Here is a 17402-nt window from a genome sequence, read left to right as displayed (position 1 = left end):
CACTGAATCCAAGTTACAAAAAAGGGAAAGAAAAGAGTAAAACATTTTAACATGTAATCAAAACTCCTTTTAAGTAAAAAAATTACTAGAAAATTGCAAACCTTTAGGAAGTTATTGAATCTATATGACAATGCCAATTGTCTTTTATTGCTATTGCTTGCTTTCTTCGTAAGCACAGCCAAATGAGGATATTTTAGCTGAGGTGTAAATAAAATAGACACTAAAAATTAATAAAATCAGCTAATGCTGTATTTTCATTTGTTCCAATTAATTTTCATACCAAAAAATATACACATATAAGTATAAATGACAGAAATGTGTTAAAACCCTATTAAGCAATCCTTACTAGCATTTCATCAGTCAGTTCCATTTGACAATAATCAAAGTATTTTACAAATATTCTTGCACACTACAAAAAACAATCAGATGTGCCATCTGTATTCTATTTCAGTTTTGAAAATCTGACCTTTTACCCCATTTTCTGAGCTATGCACTGCACTTCTGTGCAATGTGAATATAAAATAATATTGCTAGAACTTCCCTCCCCTTTCCTCTTTGACCGTATTTATAGTCATTCAAGTACAAAATATACAGAGAAAATGATTACTAACTTGACTCAAAGGTCTCAGTCAAACTGCCACTTCCACATTTTAAACATCTGACTTTTTTTTAGGCTTTCTTTCAGTAATGAATACTTCCCCAAGGAGAAAAATATCCAAGTGCATGCAATTGCTTCTCTAGAATGATCTGTTCTGAGATAGAAAAATCACAGCCCCAGAACAATCTTCTTTCACAAGCTTAGTCTGTTATGAATACATTCATTCACTATGTACAAGCTGTTAGTTAATAAATAAATTATGTCTTAAAATAACTGTAGTAGTTTTTACTAATGGAAAAGTTTAATATCAGGTTCCACCGTTCTGTAGTCTTCAAAGTTGCATCCATATATAAATTAACATACAGAAAAATAATCCGTTGTCTAAAAGACTGCACATCAAAATAGTACTTCCATGTCTGCTTTTAAAAGAATAGGTTTGTGACTTTATTTATACAAATTGAAACTTTATAGGGACATATACTCCTTAACCGAAGACTGTTAATGAAATAATTATTCAAAAATACGGTTTGTAACTAAGATTTCTGTACATTTTTGTACCTTTTTCAGGCTATTACATTAGCTTCACCATCAGGTTTTCAGTGCTGTGATATGCAGGCTTCAAATACTGCAAAGCACGTTTACAGACAATAAGTATTGAAATTATAGTAGCAGTCATATTAAGAAAATAATTTTGGCTCAAATTCCAAAGTATCTGGGTAGTATCCTTTTAAATCTGATATGCTATTGTAAGCATCACACCATCTGTACAGTTAACTTTTTGCTGACAACAAATTTTAAGAAAAAATGACACATCTGAGGTGTGATCTGGTTTTATGAACTGAAGAGCAGCTTTCCCAAAGTTTAAGAAAATACAAAAAAAAATATTGCACAGCTTAAAACACAATTGTTTACATTCTGACTTCAATACAGTACAACTTAACTGTGAATGTAAGGAATTACCAGTTTGTATTTTAAGTCCAATTATTTGTCCCAGAAGGTAAAACATAATTTTAAAATTAAAACTAGTATATTTAAAATGTTTACTTGTTACAGGAATTCTAAACAAACTTTTAAAAAGCATTTGGAATCACTTTTGAGAGTCTGTAACTCCCGCAAAACAACAAAGTTCTGAGCAATACAGGTCATTCAACCCAATATTCCCTCAAAAAGCTATCAGACAGTAAGCACATTGGGAAGTATACATTTTTATTTAACATTCCTAAAATAACCTGTATTTACATATTATATAAATGTATGAAGTCTTAATATAAAATAGAAAACTGCATTGACTGAGGAAATCACACTCCATATGGAGTTACTTACTGAAGACCATTTTTTTATGAAATTTTACAATAATTTATATAAATTATCTCTTCCAAATTAGATGATTTTTCTTCTTTTTACTAATTCACACAATTTTGATGACTTTACAAACAGTGGTGTACATTATAAACTTAAAAAAACAGTTACAGCATCTTCCGGCGCACAACTGGCTTTGGAAAATTAGACAGTCTCTTTTTGTTCTTTCTTAGGGTCTTCCCTGCTGCATCTGTAGTTTCCTTCTGTTTTGTTTTTGTTCCATCCACTGGACTTCCAAAAGGAGAGATGAATTTTATTTCCACTGGTGGAGGTGACCAAGAACTTTCTTTTGTGGTTCTGAAAAGAAGGATAGGCATCAAATCAATTATTCATTACAAACAGTATTTAATCGAGGAAAAAACTGGCATTACAAAATCAGTTCCCAAGAAAAACACATGGGCTTCTTTGTAGATAGAATTAAGGCAGAAAAGGCACATAAATAAGATTTGTTTTGTTTTTATTCCCTTTATTCATCGTCTGGCCACTTCCCGGCCTTGTATGAGAAACTAAACTGGAAGAGTGGGGTTTCACAAGGTGTAGTAAGATAATGTTAAGAGCATTGCAATGTCACCACTGCAGTAAGTATCCACCTGCCCTTTTCTATCCCCTCCCTCTTCTGTTTCCATTAGAAAACCAAACCCTTAAATGGGGAAAAGGTGCCTATTAGACCAGCAAGCTGGACAGGCTGATAGAATGAGAGAAGACCTGCACAGCCAAGTGAGGAAGAAGTAGTTAGGTGCTCAACAGCTGAATCACCATCACATTAAGAAATGCAAATAACTGTTCAAAACTTATTTCATACTTGCTTGCTTTCTTCATTTTTGATTTTGGAGTTCTACCTCTCTTCAATTTTTGCTTTCCCCCAGACTCTATGGATTTGGTATCCTCTTCCTCTTTAGCTGGAACCTCCTACGTTAAGGCAACAAAAATGTTACCCATGAACAAGTTCTTACACTTCTACAGAATAATAATGTTTTTTCATTAAGAAATCATGCCAAAGTTACATCCCAAAGCATGTGCAAAAACAAACCTTCCACATCAAATTATTTTACCATTCCAAAAGTTCAAATTCTGAAATTAACAGATGACATACCAAGTAAGTTTAAAGAAAGCCACTGTGCCTTTTGTTAAAGGCAAAACAGTATTTATCAATTCTTGAATTACATAGATTCAAAACTGACTTTTGTAGCTAGTTTTCATGAAGAAAAACAAATTTTAGCTGATTCATTTGAAGCTCTTTTTAGATATGTTTCCAACGAAAAAGGCAAAGCATGATCTCAAAAAATGGTACAGAATTAAAATCAAGAACATGGGACAACTGGAGTTTTTACTTACTGCTTCTTTCACAATTCGGGAAATGCTAGCTACAGTTTTTCTCCTTGACCTCAAAAGAGGGGGTGAAAAGACAAATTGAGAAGACAAATCCGGGTCTAAATCGTTAAATTGCACAGGATGGTCTGTTTTTCCACCTGTAATGACAATGCAGTGTTAGCATGTACACAGGTTATACATGAGGGACAGTAATACTAAATTACAGCTGACAAATAAGAGCACAATAGCTTCCTGAAATAAAGGTCCAATCAGCTTTATAAACACCTCATGCAAAGGCATTTTCCCCCTAGTAACTGCCTCTTCTTTTCTTTTACCATAAATAGTGAAACAAAACTAAGCCAGTGTAGTGATTTTACCTGCACTTACCTAATCAAAGATACTATACTCCAGAGGCATCAACAGTCCTTAAACATCTCAAAAAAATTTATCATGTATTCTGATTAAAAGACTACTGTGTACACTGATTTCACTGACGAAATATACACCCATGAAAAATAATCACATAATGAAACAGATGTATAGTTTGTTGCAAGATGCAGCTCATCTGAACTTGAAAACTGAACAGAATTTGGAAGCACACATCCTTTATTTCTCCTTTGCGGAGGGAAGGGATGGCATATTCACAAATAATCTCTGGTTTTCAAAATCTGATAGAAATTAGGTTCCTCATAAAAATATAGCTAAGTTTAATTTCACTGCTTAGACTGGCTTCATAATCTGTTTCTACCAGAACTAAGCAGGCAGTCACGCAGAGTTCAGCCAAAAGATGAATTGCCTCTTGGCAAATTTTTTCTTTTGCATGCTTCCATTCTTTACAATACTTGTAGCCATCCTCGCAGTTTGTTTTCTGTGGTTTAAAAAAGAGGAAATATGCCCTATTTTGCATATAAACATAATGCACCTACCTTCAAATTTCTTAGTCAGCTTTGTGAGAGGAGGAGAGAAAAGGAAAGCCTCATTTTCCTCAGCAGACAGTTTCTGATGGATGGCAGTTCTGCGGGATCTGGTTCTTGTAACACGATCTGTCAGAGCTCTTGATGTCTGATCATGTCCTGAGGGGTTTATGTCTTCAAGCAGCAAAGGACTGCCACCAGGTCCCTGGGAGGTCTCCTCGGACACTGATCGCCTCTTCCTGCCCCGACGCCCTGTCCTTACCGTAGTCCTAGGTGTGGTTGGCTCCTCGCTTGGCTCTGCAGGTGCTTGCTCGTGAGTATCCACTTTTTCTGGATTCTCATGTGGCACTCTTCTAGTTCTTCTCTTAGGAGTATCAAGGACTTCTACTTTCTCACCTGAATGTGTGTCTTCCTGAGCAGAGGTAGACTCTGGGTCTGCCAAGAGGTTTTGTGCTGCCTTCCTAGCACTTCTTCTAGGTGTGACAGGAAGTTTAAATTCTGTTTGAGGAAGCGACGATTTAGACAGATCAAGATCAGAATTTTCTGAAACTTCTGATGAACTAATCTTTCTTCTTCTGCCTCTTTTACTTGGCACAGGTGAAAGGAGTTGGTCACTAGGCTGCACCTGTTGATCCTTAACAGTATCTTCAGTAAACTGTAAATTAAAGCTTTTCAATTTTCTTGCACTTCTACTGGGACTGACTGCTGTTTTTACCTTATGATCAGTATCACTCTTGCTAGTTTCTGGATTTCCAGCTGAACTTTTTCCTCCTTTAGTCCTTTTGGAAGCGAAAGAAGTAATAATGCTACCTTCAGCAAGAGGCGTTTCCTCAGTAGTAGCCTCTTCTTGGAGCTCAGGCGCAGCTTCCTTTGCTCTCCTTAGTCCTCTTCTGGGAGTAACAGGCCGCATACTGTCAGACACGTTTTGTCCATCAGAATGGCTGCTTTCTGTTTTTTCTGCATTTGACACTTTAGGTTTCCTACCTCTCCTAGGAGTGACAGGCGCCACAGGTGTTTGCTCCTCTTGAGCATTTTCCTCTGATTGGAGACTGGGAGTCTCAGGTGCTTCTTTTGTTCGCCTGGTACTCCTCCGAGGAGACAGTCCAAGCAGAGCTGGGCTGTCTGTCTTCAGCAGCTGCTGAGTGCCTGCTGACAGAACACCTGGACTTCTACTCAGCTGTCCCCTTGTGCGTGTTCTTGGAGCAATGCCATAATGATGTCTGCTGGTTTCCTCTCCCACTGCTTCCAGCACAGGCGTTAAGGGAGCTTTTGCCTTCTGGAATCTAGTTACCTTTTTACCTATGGTTTCATGAATAGATTGTTCTACAACTTCAGATGTAAATTCTTTACTTCTTGTGTCTTTAATTACATCCAGTAAGTTCTCAGCAATGGCAACCTTAATAGGTTCAGGCACATATGGGAGTGACTCTGCAATATTTTGAGATTCCTGATCACCAGTTACAGTGGACACTGAGTTTGTAACATGTTCCTGGCTTTCATTATTTCCTAAATTGGTCACAGGGTTGACCTGTTCTTCTGTTGTTGTCTCATCTGGTTTAGAAGCATCTACTGATGTAGGGTCTCCCATCTCTGCTTCCCCTTCTTCTCCTTCCAAAACTAAGGTAAAATTACTCTGAGATAGAAAAAGGTCTCCATCTCCCTCAGCTGCATCACATTCACTATCTTTATTATCAGGAAAATCACATGCAAACTGCTGCTCGATATTTTCATAGCTATAATGAAGATCGCTTGATGGATCTAGTTCACTATATGGAGATGTTTCAGGTGCTGGTTCTGAGGTATCTTCTATAACCTAAAGTTAAAAAAAAGTCTGTTAATACTTCACTCATTACCAAACAGACTAATTTCACACCGAGCTAGATGAAACTGAGGACATTTCCCTTAAGATCACCCCAAATGTGAAACAATGTGATTTTGTACGACAGATGAGAGTTTGTGTGTTTAAGGCACAGAGATCAGAGCAGTCCCTGTGTGCAGTTCACAGGCTCTGGTTCTGGTATTTCTGTTCAGAACTGACCATTTCCCACTGCCCATGACCAGGCAGCAGTTTTCCAACACAAGGTGTGTATGTAACCAGCAGTGACCATCACAATGCAGTGCCCTCTGCACTGCTCCACAGCCAGAGTGACCCACTCTGCCTCGGACAGGGTAAAATACAACTGGCTCCCCAATGCTTAAAGCCTCAGTCATGATAGTTGTGACTGCAGCACTTAAGACTGGCCAGGGATCGCATCCAACAGCTCAACACTGCACTTTAAGGAGTCACTTGGATTGCATGAGATAACACATTTTCTAAATACCTCCATCTCTTGAAGAAGTATCTTGACACCAAAATGAGCTCATTACTGGAAATTCTGTTTGTGTTAAGAAGGAACAAACAGTAAAGGACCTAAGCACCTAAATAATTCGGAGTTTGGTTCCCACATCTTTTTGTCATTTGGTAAATGATTTCCAGTACAAAGAAGCTGCACTCCTGTAACTTTCTTATTAACATTAAAACTATTTTTTTAAGTCAAATAAAAAAGTTTGAATTCAAGTAAATCAAATTAATGCCTAGCTATTTAAAAAAATAGTTTAGGCATTTATTTTGGTTTTGTTTGCTGTCAAATGCCTAAGTTTAGACAGATCCCATTCATTTTATAGGAACAGAAAATGCAGGAGAGAAAAACATATCTGCCCTTACAACATCAAGGTTTTAACTTGTGTTAAGCAGCTCAAGAAATGGACACATTTTTTATTGTCTCCTAATTGTCAGTAGAACAGGTCTGTCCTCAATTTGCAAACTGTTTTCTATTTTGTAGGAAATGGGAAAATAGTTTACTTACATTAATTTCCTCAGTTTTAGGAGGATTGTTAGAAACATGGTCTTCTTCAACTTCAGCTGCCTTAGGGTTACATTCTTCAGGTAAATCCACACACTTGCCCTCAAGGCGATTTTCAGACGGAGTACTGACCCTGTCCTCACTGTCAAGGATACTTATCACAGCTAGAAGAGATTTATGTAATTTTACATTAACTGTTACATAAATGGCACAAGTTTAAGCAAAAAGAAGTAAAAGAGGTAACAAGAGCCAACAATATGGTTCTCCATCCTGCCACATATATTGGGCTTTCTCCAAAAGCTAAAACTATTGAGCTGGTTTTGGCTGGGATAGTTAATTTTCTTCATAGGAACTGGTACTGCTGTATTCTGGATTTGTGCTGAAGGCAGTGTTGGTAACAGGGAAGTTTTAGTTACTGCTAAGCAGAGCCTACACAGAGCCAAGGCCTTTTCTGCTTCTCACACCATGCCAGCAGTGAGTGGGCTGGGGCTGCACAGGAAGATGGGAAGGGACACAGCCAAGACAGCTGACCCCAACTGACATCCCATAAAATATGGCATCATGTTCAGGACAAAAGGCAGGGCAAAGAAGGAAGAAGCAGGAGACATTCGGGTTATGGTGTTTGTCTTCCCATGACTCATCTTCCTGCTCTCCTGGAGATGGCTGAACACCTGCCTGACAATGGAAAGTGGTGAATGAATTCCTTGTTTTGCCTGACTTGCATGCAAGACTTTTGCTTTCCCTATTAAGCTGTCTTTATCTCAACCGTGAGTTTTCTCACCTTTAGCTCTCCCATTCCCTCCCCCATTCACCCATGGGAAATGAGTGAGCGGCCGTGTGGGGCTTAGTTGTCGACTGGGTTTAAACTGCAACAACTACAGATCTGCTAAAGAATGCAGCCCCACAGCAAGAAAGGAGGAGGAGAAAATCAGCTGTCAAGTCCATAGACGGAAAATAAAAGAGGAAAATGTGGCTGGAAAGACATGGTAGATAATTTCTTCAGTCTGAATACTGAGGATGTATCACCTTTTAAAATAGTAAATCAAACAGCAGATCCCATGGCACACAAATTGGTAGTGGTGTACAACATTGAAATAAATACTGGTCTTTCCTTGTAATACTTTGAGTTCTACCAGCATCTAAATATTTTGATCAAGAAGATTCACTATGCACTTTTTACAAGGACTTTCTTGAAGGAGTGTATTTTCTCTATAGTTTAATGAAAGTTAGCAGTAACATGCTACTACTATTTCAATCTGAGACACCTATAGTGAGTGGTATGGAAAACTACACACTTCACTTGAGGAGCTCTGCTACTTTAACACACAGAGTATTTCCAACATACGTTCACTGTCTGCCTCTGGGGATTCAGAGAGCTGTGGATTTGTTGCAACCAGTATGGCTTTTTCTTCTGATGAAGAGGTCATTTCAGACTCCTGGTAGGCTGTTTCACTTCATGAACAGAAAGAGAGAAATTCATCATAAAGCTTGAAAACAAACTTTTAAGAGCTTTACAAGTTACTTGCTCACTGTAAAGTCTTCAAGTTTCAAACCAGAAAAAATACAAGAAAAATTAGAAATTCTTCTTTCAACATAATCAATTTGTGACTCAATTTGTAATTCACTTTCTAACTCACTTTATGCAACGAACCATGTACTTGACATTCTTTCCAGCTATCTAACACTAGTTAATAACATAACAGATGTGTGTTACAGAATAATGTATTATTTGTCTTCTGTAGAAAGAGGGCAACTACAATAACAGAGGTTCAGAACCAACCGAACAAAAGTCTGTACAGGTGAAAGTTACCACTTGAAATTAAGGGTTCTCTCATTGCTGACATCCTGTCTTTATGAATAAGCAGTTGCAGCCTTTAAAGTACCTGGTGAGAAATGGCTTCCCTTTCCATAAACAAATAGATGCTAATTGAGCACATACAGAAAACAGAAATTAAGTGTAAAAAATACTGTCAGAAAGCATTCAAACTCCAAAAGAAACCCACGGAAGTTACAGGATCTCAGGATTAATTTTTAACTACACAATTTTCATAAAAAAACAGGGCTTATGTTCACAGTATCTGCTTAGTAACTCTCAAACTGTAACAAGGTCTGTATAGACTCTTGAATGGAGTCTTTATCATCATACTTTGGGATCTGCAATGATTTGAGAAAAAAGGCTCAAATTGACAGCTAGTCAGTGTGCATTACATTCATGCCAGATTACTTTTGCTCAGAGACAGAATGGAATAGACAGGCCCTTATATATAAGAACACAGGAAGGAACTAATCCCAGGTCAAAATCAGTTTTCAAACACAGAAAAGCCAGCAGCTGAATGTTGTGTGAACCCAAAGATGTATCTACTTCATAAGCTCACCCTTCTTTTCCAGCCCTTGAAGTAGCAGCCTCAGCAGCTTTAAACACCGATTTATCACCCTCAGGAAGGGTATGACATGTAGCATTTGATTCTTCCACAAATCCTACAAAAACAAAGAGATGGATGACTTCCCCATTCCACTCAACATCACTTCTTTTAAACTGCTCATATGAGTTCAAAGTGATCCTTTATGCATTTCATCTAGGACAGGCATTTAGCAAAATAATGCTACCGAGACTTCAAATGCACAGAAGGTCCGAGTTCTTCTTTGCAGTAGAACAAGAAGCCTGATGCACAATTTCAGCCAAACAACGTAAAAAAACCTGCAAACTACAGAAGTACCTCTAAAACATAACCAGAAGCCCAAGCTTTAAACATGTATCCCTCTTAACATTCCCACAAATCACTGCTGCCTTTCAACTGCCACTGCACACAAAAAAAATGCCAGCCAAGGAAGTATACATTCATAGGTCTAGGATACTTAAAAAAGGACTTAAAACATAAGAGGTAATTTTAAAAGCATAGGGCACTTGTGAAAACTCATCATTAAACTGCTGCACTCATCAATAATTTAATCTTTTGAAGACATTTGAAAAATTCAGAAACTTAGGTTATCACAGGATGAAACACACCTGCTTCTTTTCTTCGTTCTGAAGGATCTAGTTGTTTCATCTGGAAAGGTTTATCTTCGACCATTTCAGTTTCTTCCTCCTTCTCCCATTCTTGAACATCACCAGTTTGTTCAGTGGAAGAATTAGCTGGTTTAGCAGCTATAAAGATGACATCATCTTCAAAATCACCAGGTGATTTTGCATCATGATACTCCAAAGTAGTCTGGTCTGATCTGACAGAGAAGTTACTATTTTCTTTGCTGACATCCATCTTCTCCAAATCATCTCCAGGTAAGCTTTCCAAAGACTCCTGCAATTCAGCACCATCACCCCCAGGATTGCTCAGAGTAAACAGAGTTGGTTTCTCTCTACTTTCAGACCAAGAATCCTCCATCAAGCCATGATGATGCTCAGATGAAGCTCCAAATAGTGCTTTATCATCTTCTGTCACCTAAAACACAAGTTCAGATCAGCAACAGGAGTCTGCTTTTTGCCAAAGCAAAACAAAAAACCCCAATAAATACTGATATTTCTAAGTTACACATGTCTCCTTAGAGAGGCAATAAAAAATTAATTCTCATTCTAGCACTATCTTAGATTTAAGGCTAAGTGTAAAAATTAATCACACTTTAGATTGCTTATTGAGTTTCCACAACACTGAAGAATTAAGATGAAGTCAGTCTTGCTCATAATGTCATCTCAAGCCTCTTCATTGGGCTTACCAGTGTGTTTTCAGGAAGACAAAGCTTTGCCTAATAAAATCTTAACTCCAGATTTCTCTATTTTATGCTTGCCCTTTCAACACACATGCACTACTAAAATATGCTGGTGTTCAACTATGGCTGTGACATGGAACAAGTAAATTCATCTGGCCATAGTGCCACTATTAGTAAGAATTTCATACAGCAGAGAGCACCTCTTGTTACAATTGAGTAGCTCCTTGTAACATACATGAGCTACTCACACATGGGATAGCAGCACATGCCCCTGTTGTGCCCCTGATTTGGGTACATTATGCTGGCAACTGCCTGATGGGCTGAACCACAGAATCCAGCTACACAACTGCAGGAGCAGAAGGGACCACAGCTGGTCAGATGGACCCACTGCATTTGGAAACTACATGGATGCTACCCGAGGTGCAAGGCAAGAAGCAAACCCGAGAACTTTAGGGCTCAGAGAACAGAAAACACTACAGTTCTCTTCATCAGGAGTCTCTTTTTACAATCATTTAAGTAAACCCAACATTGCAAAAAGACAGGTTGAAAGTCAATGCAGCTTTATGACTTGTTGCTTTCCCAGATATTCAATTTGCAAAATGTAACAAACCCAAACAAGAGGCTCGATCTATATTCCTTACCTTCCTGCAACACTACCATTTGAAAAGGTAGAGCTGAAAGCTGAACCACCAGAGGTCCTAAGACATCTGAATAAAAGCCACCAAGGTCCCTGATGTTTGTTAAGAATATGTTCCTGCAGGAACATGATGCTACAGAAGGTCTAGCATAACACAATCTTTTTTTGACCAAATTCTGCCATTCTGATTCACAATCCAGATTCTCAGTGTAAGGAGTTTTGGCAAACTTTAAAGTCAAAATATCACAGCGTTATCTGCAAAACTCGCTAACTGCAGCCCAGCTTACCCCAACAGTCCACTTTGCATTCGAGCTCTCTTCCCTGAAAGATATTCTAGGTTCCTTTGCTCGTAGAGGAGGAGTAACTGATCGTCCTGGGGATGCAGAGGGAGTTGCTAGGGGTGTAGTGCGAAGGCTGGACCTGAGAATAGACTGAGGAGTAAACCCAGGAAAACCAGAAGATGTGGCCAAAACTTTAGCTCTCTAGGAAAAGAAATAAAAACATTTAATTTAAAACCAGTTAAATCTTCAAAACGGGAAGACTGTGCTTACATTACAAAACTTAAATTAGCTTAAATTATGAACTGGGTTTATAGCAGCAGAAAGTTTTGCCTCTGCACTGTTTTTTCCAAAAATACCAACATTTTAAAGACAAAAAAGCATCCTTTTTATATTTCTCTTGGTTTGTCTTTGTAATGGCCAACCAAATAGAAGTTATTTTTCAAAATTACTTCTTCAAGAAACAATGATATGACATCTTGTTTTCTGCAAGGTTATCTCTTATCCCAGTAATTTTTGCAATTTTTACGCTGCTCTTATAAAAGCCACACGACTTCAACTTTCCTCTGTACTGCAGCGTTTTCAGTTGCTGCATTTAACAGCAATTCTGCAAAGCAACAGTCACAGCTTTTTTTTTACTAACTTATCAGGTGCACACAAGAGGAAGTAACGCTGCTTTAAAAATACCTATGTATCTTCATGTAGAAGCATTCAGGTGTTCTTAACTCAGATTACTTTACAGTACTGAAAGGGTTTCAAAAGAGGATGAAGCTAGTTCATTGGTATGGACGGTATTTCATAAGAAAAAGGTGGAAAATGGAATTGCTCCATACAATAAATTTATTTCACAAAGCTATGGGACAAGCTGTCCACTGTGATCAACTGAGAACTAAAGTTTCCTGCTTAAAAACCGTTCCCAGCTTACTGCTTTGAAAAGGACTGTGTATACAATAACCACATGCATACTGAAAATTTCAATGCAGAAGTGCTTCTGCTAAATACTTTTTTAATTTCACCTAAAACAAACCTAAGAAGTTTTTTGGTTTGGTTGGTTGCTACTGACTTCTTAAAATACAAACCTTGACCACAAGAGGAGTTTCCAGTAAATTCAGCTCTGATGCTCTTGGAAGATTCTTTTGGGAGCTGGAGCGATGTGTATTTGATCTCAGGGGGCTGGATGCCACGGAAGAAGTAGAAGCTCTGCATGGGGACTGCTGGCTCTCATCCTGTGCCACAGAGCGGGAAGGAACAGGACGAACCACCAAATCCAGTAACCTGTTAAAACACGCAATTTAAACTAGGAGCACAAATAAATGAAAAATACCATGCTGGGATCATCTCAGATGATGCAGAACAAAAACACTGGATGAACAAGAAATACAACCTCACCGCTGGGGGTGATCTATCAGTCCCACAAACAAGCAACAGGCACATTGGAGCATTTTTTCATTATATCTTTACATTTCGTATCTAATTTCCTAAATCCCTGCCTCTGACATAAGAATACCCCAATTTTAAGTTGCACAAGTGACCTAATTCTCAGCAGTGGAGAAAACTAATCTACATTTCAATGCAGGGACCATTTCAAATTCTCCACTTAATTTTGACCCTAAGTTGACTTTTGAGATACAAAACTAAAAGCAACAGAATCCTTGGTAAACCAAAGAAATATACACTCATGCACATGTATTTACATGATAACACCTTTCTGAAATATAAAGACTGTAGCTCTACTATACCTTGAACATTTTTGAGAAAGTTTCGTAATAGGTGTCCCAAGAAATGCATCGGGCAACTCTGCAGCAGGGAGAGGATGGGTACTGACTGCTGGCTCTGTAGTTCTAGGACTAGAAGGAAAATGAAAACGTAACTGATTTTCATTCCTTCCAAGTCCAGCTATACCAGAATTCAACTTTATTTGTCCATATCCCATGTAAGACAATCACCTGACAATTACAAGCCTCTTTTCCACTCTTTGTAAAGATTCTGCTTATTTTTAAATAACCAGGCAGGAAGTGGTAAAAGACTACTATGTGATCACACAAAAGTCTGTAAAAGTCAGTACACCAACAGTTTCATGGTAGTGACAAACAGCTCAAGTTTCAGCTGTCTTAAATACTGTAAACATATGTGCCATAATGTAAATACATGGATTTGTATAGAGAAGATTATCATAGCAGAAAAACTCTCCAAACACTACATATGATTCTTAAATGTTATATACTATATGAGCAAAAAAGCAAAACAAAGCTTTATTCACATGCATCTTCCCACCAAAATATTAACACAATTCAAATAGAATTCTCTTTCTCGCCCCCTCCCACTCACTCTCTCTCTCCACCTCTTCCTCCCTCCCCCTCCAAACATGTAGCTCAAGACTAACTTTTTAAAAAAGCTGCTTACCTATCATATTGTGAGATATTTGTTTTCTGCTCATTTCCTAACCATACTTCCCCAATTTTGGACAACACTTTACTGATGAAAGTTGCTCTTGTATGCACATTTCCTGCATTGCCCTGCCTTGTTACTGTTGATAAAGGCTTTGGCCTTGGCACTGTAAAGCAAGAGGGAAAAATATCACCCTTGTGTAATCAAAGTGATGGCCGGCTGTACATCGTATTTCCCTTCTCTAAAATTACCTTCTCTTAAGACTGATGAAGGCAAACGGTACGGCTTGGCTCTCTCTACTGCCAGCTTCCTTTGAACTGTGGGAAGCACCTTGCCATATTGGTCTAATAGAGAATTTCTGGCAACTGCTCTCTCTCTCAGGTGAGGATCACGATCATTCTGACAACGGAAATGTGTAAAGCACGACGTTAACAATTTACAGGAAGTTCATTGCACAGAACTATCTCTGCTCGTTCTAACTGGGGCCTAAATTTGCTCTACAGGTACAGGAGAACACCTCTGCTGCACACAGCAAGTGCCACCCAGGAGCACACAGCAAGTTCACCAATTTCAGTTTTGGCGAAGTGCAAGACTAGTTAAAAAAACCAAAATGTAAGAATCCCGAACAACTCTGAAACTCGCAACTAAAACCCACAAGGCAAATTTTACCTGTGGAGCATCTAGACTGCTCAGGTAAAAGCAAGATACAGGACATGACATACAACATACTCTTCATTACACACAAACAAGTAAATCAACTCCCATAATCTAAACCATACATAACAGAGGGATCTGAGGAACTCAATGGAAAGACAAGATACATATTTATTCCTCAGATGCAAACAAACTCTTTTAACTGGAGTCAACCATGGTCTGTAACATATAATTCGTAATTTCACACAGCAGGATGTCTACCCTTACCGTCAGATTGGCCTTCATGGACTGATTCAGCTGGAGCGCTGGGATGTAGTTGGCACGCTGCAGATGGTGGACTAAAAGGAACTCACGATTCTGAACACCAGCATTGGTCTGTAAAAACTTCTCCAAACACTCCTGTGAGAAAGAACACGTTTCAAACATCTACTACAATTCTGCCTCTTCTCTTGCCAGAGACGATTAAGATTTTTTTGTTTCTTCTCCAAACTCACTTTTTCCGTGTCTGTGAAGGGCAGCTTCAGCAAATCCTCCATGAGCCCCATCTCCTGACAGATTTCATACATGTGCTTGAGCAGCTCTTCTATGGTTAACTTCGTGGTGTGCTGCTGCAACAGACCCCAAGCCTCCACCATGCACCTGGAGGTAAGTTTTTGGACATGGAAAGGAATAGGAACACTAGAGCCACCAAGATGCCCCACAGTGATGCTATTCATTCAAAGATCAAATGGATCAAATGGAAATGGAGGGGAGCCCCATTTGTAGCATCAGTTCTCCACATTTCCCAACATGTGGATGCCAAAACGGCAGGAGAGATTTCCTTACCTGTTGGACAACAACACGGTGAGGAACAGCCGCACTTCACTGCTGCTGGACATCGACGGCTTCATCATCTGGATGTACCTGAGGGCTCGCCTGTGCTCTCCCTGGCACATGAGGGATTGAATTATCCTCATGTGTTGCCATGACACAGTCTTGATTGTAGCTGGATGGAAGAGCAGGGCCAGGGAATTCTGGAGAAGTTGAGAGCAGCTTCATTACCACAGACTCACAAACCCGTGCAACAAACACGGGCAAAACTTTCTGCAGCAAGGCTGGAGGGGGGTTAAGCAAACTTAGATGTCTAACTAACAAAATGCTTGATCCAGGACACATCAATAAAAGTTCTTCAGTATTTGCAGGAAAGAAGGAATCAGCCAGAGAGAACAAAGTGAATGCTTTAAGAGGAACATTCAGATTTTTCTAAGTTAACAAAAGTCTGTGGACAAACATTGCTTTTTATAAATATATGAAATAATAAGTTACTCGACCAACAAATTGATTCTATTGACATGGTGACAAGTAAAGAACAACCTTCAGCATCAGAAGAACAGGTTGAAAAGTCACTTCTGCAGTCTTCTGTCTCAAATCTTGCTGCTACTTGCAGCACAGTTTCCACGGTTAAAAGTACCCAAAACACTCTTTTAGAAACAGTGCCCAACCAGTCTGCTGAAAACCTAACCATAGATGGCTTTGAAAATTCAAATATTAAAATTAATAAAGTTGATTATGCCTTTGTTTTAATCAATTTCCTGTCAAAGTAGTTAAAGCAAAATTTCAAATCATGACTTATTGCCCAAGATGTCAGAGCAGTGTTACAAAAAAGTTTCTAATGCTTCAACAGCTCCTAAGTACCAATCTTTAAAAATACTTTTATTGATTAAAGCTCTGCACTGCAATATCCAACTCAACTGTTTCATACTTACTTCATAATCATTGTGATCTAGAAGCCAAAACCCTTGAATAAGCTTAACGAGACCCCAAGGAATAGCAAAGGCAGTTGGAAAGGAGTCAATCGAAGTTTCTGTTTTATTTGGAAAGGAATGCATGATATCCAGCAGCAAGTAAATTGTCTGAGAGTATCTAATTAAGGTGAATAAATTGCTAAGGCCAAAAATTTATCACATTTAGCAAAACATAGTAATATGAAAATGGTAGGAAGCAGAACACCCTAATGTATTGATCTCGCCATTTTAAGGTATTGCAGCCTGTTGTATCGATAGTCACGTCCTAACCACAAATCAACATTCTGAATAAACAGCCAGAGAAACACTTGTGGATTTCTGTAAGGAAATCAAAAAGGCAGATATTGCATATTTAAATACTGCTGTTATAAACTCAGGCTCCTGTTGGACATTTAAAACACTCGATGTCCAATGCCTAATTATTAAAAAAACCCCAAATTCTACAGCTGTTTTGTTTTCCTCATTCTTAATAAAAGAGAAATTTTAGTGCCCTTACAATACAACTTAGCACCGAGTGATTGAAATTCTGTTTAAAACTATATGTAGATTTCTCACTCAAAGTCTCATTTTCCCTTTCTGACATCCTTTGTTAAGGACGTGTTCTAGTAAAGCAGCCCTGGAATACTACAACCATTTTTAACCCCCTTGCTCTCCAGGCTCCCCTCATGGTTTAGCCAGCAAACAACAAAGGCAAGCCTGCATGTTCCAGCAGCTCAAAAATTAGGTTTCTACCCAATGAATATTCTGTGTGCCTGCACTTCTAACACACACAAAAAAGCAAACATTGTTAGCTGGGCTGCGAGACAAATGATTTTGGCAAAAATCAGCTACTGGAAAACCACTGTTACAAATCCTTTTGCTCTGAAGCAGCACATTTCAGGGCACCATTCTAACTCACAGTCCTTTGCTACATATAGGAGTGCTTTAAAAAATT

At 38.5% G+C, this 17402-nt stretch overlaps 1 protein-coding gene across 2 annotated transcripts in view; it reads right to left on the bottom strand.

Annotated features, from left to right (window-relative positions):
- Positions 1-231: 231 nt before the first annotated feature.
- LOC125322845 (protein ELYS-like) overlaps positions 232-17402 on the bottom strand; it is a 41424-nt gene continuing 24253 nt past the window's right edge. For both annotated transcript variants that reach the window (XM_048297107.1, XM_048297108.1), the window contains exons 20-36: positions 16430-16576; positions 15510-15697; positions 15179-15323; positions 14952-15083; positions 14282-14429; positions 14046-14196; positions 13382-13489; positions 12722-12917; positions 11652-11846; positions 10033-10462; positions 9401-9503; positions 8371-8477; positions 7029-7189; positions 4195-5995; positions 3293-3426; positions 2760-2866; positions 232-2254 (exon numbers count right to left, since the gene is read on the bottom strand). In XM_048297107.1, the coding sequence (XP_048153064.1) occupies positions 2065-2254; positions 2760-2866; positions 3293-3426; positions 4195-5995; positions 7029-7189; positions 8371-8477; positions 9401-9503; positions 10033-10462; positions 11652-11846; positions 12722-12917; positions 13382-13489; positions 14046-14196; positions 14282-14429; positions 14952-15083; positions 15179-15323; positions 15510-15697; positions 16430-16576 (4443 nt within the window). In that variant the 3' untranslated portion in view covers positions 232-2064. The remainder of the gene's footprint in view (positions 2255-2759; positions 2867-3292; positions 3427-4194; positions 5996-7028; positions 7190-8370; positions 8478-9400; positions 9504-10032; positions 10463-11651; positions 11847-12721; positions 12918-13381; positions 13490-14045; positions 14197-14281; positions 14430-14951; positions 15084-15178; positions 15324-15509; positions 15698-16429; positions 16577-17402) is intronic.

The sequence above is a fragment of the Corvus hawaiiensis genome, chromosome 3, assembly GCF_020740725.1.
Source record: "Corvus hawaiiensis isolate bCorHaw1 chromosome 3, bCorHaw1.pri.cur, whole genome shotgun sequence".
Taxonomy (NCBI): domain Eukaryota; kingdom Metazoa; phylum Chordata; class Aves; order Passeriformes; family Corvidae; genus Corvus; species Corvus hawaiiensis.
The sequence above is the reverse complement of the archived record's forward strand: the minus strand, read 5'-3'. Positions and strand labels throughout refer to the sequence as shown.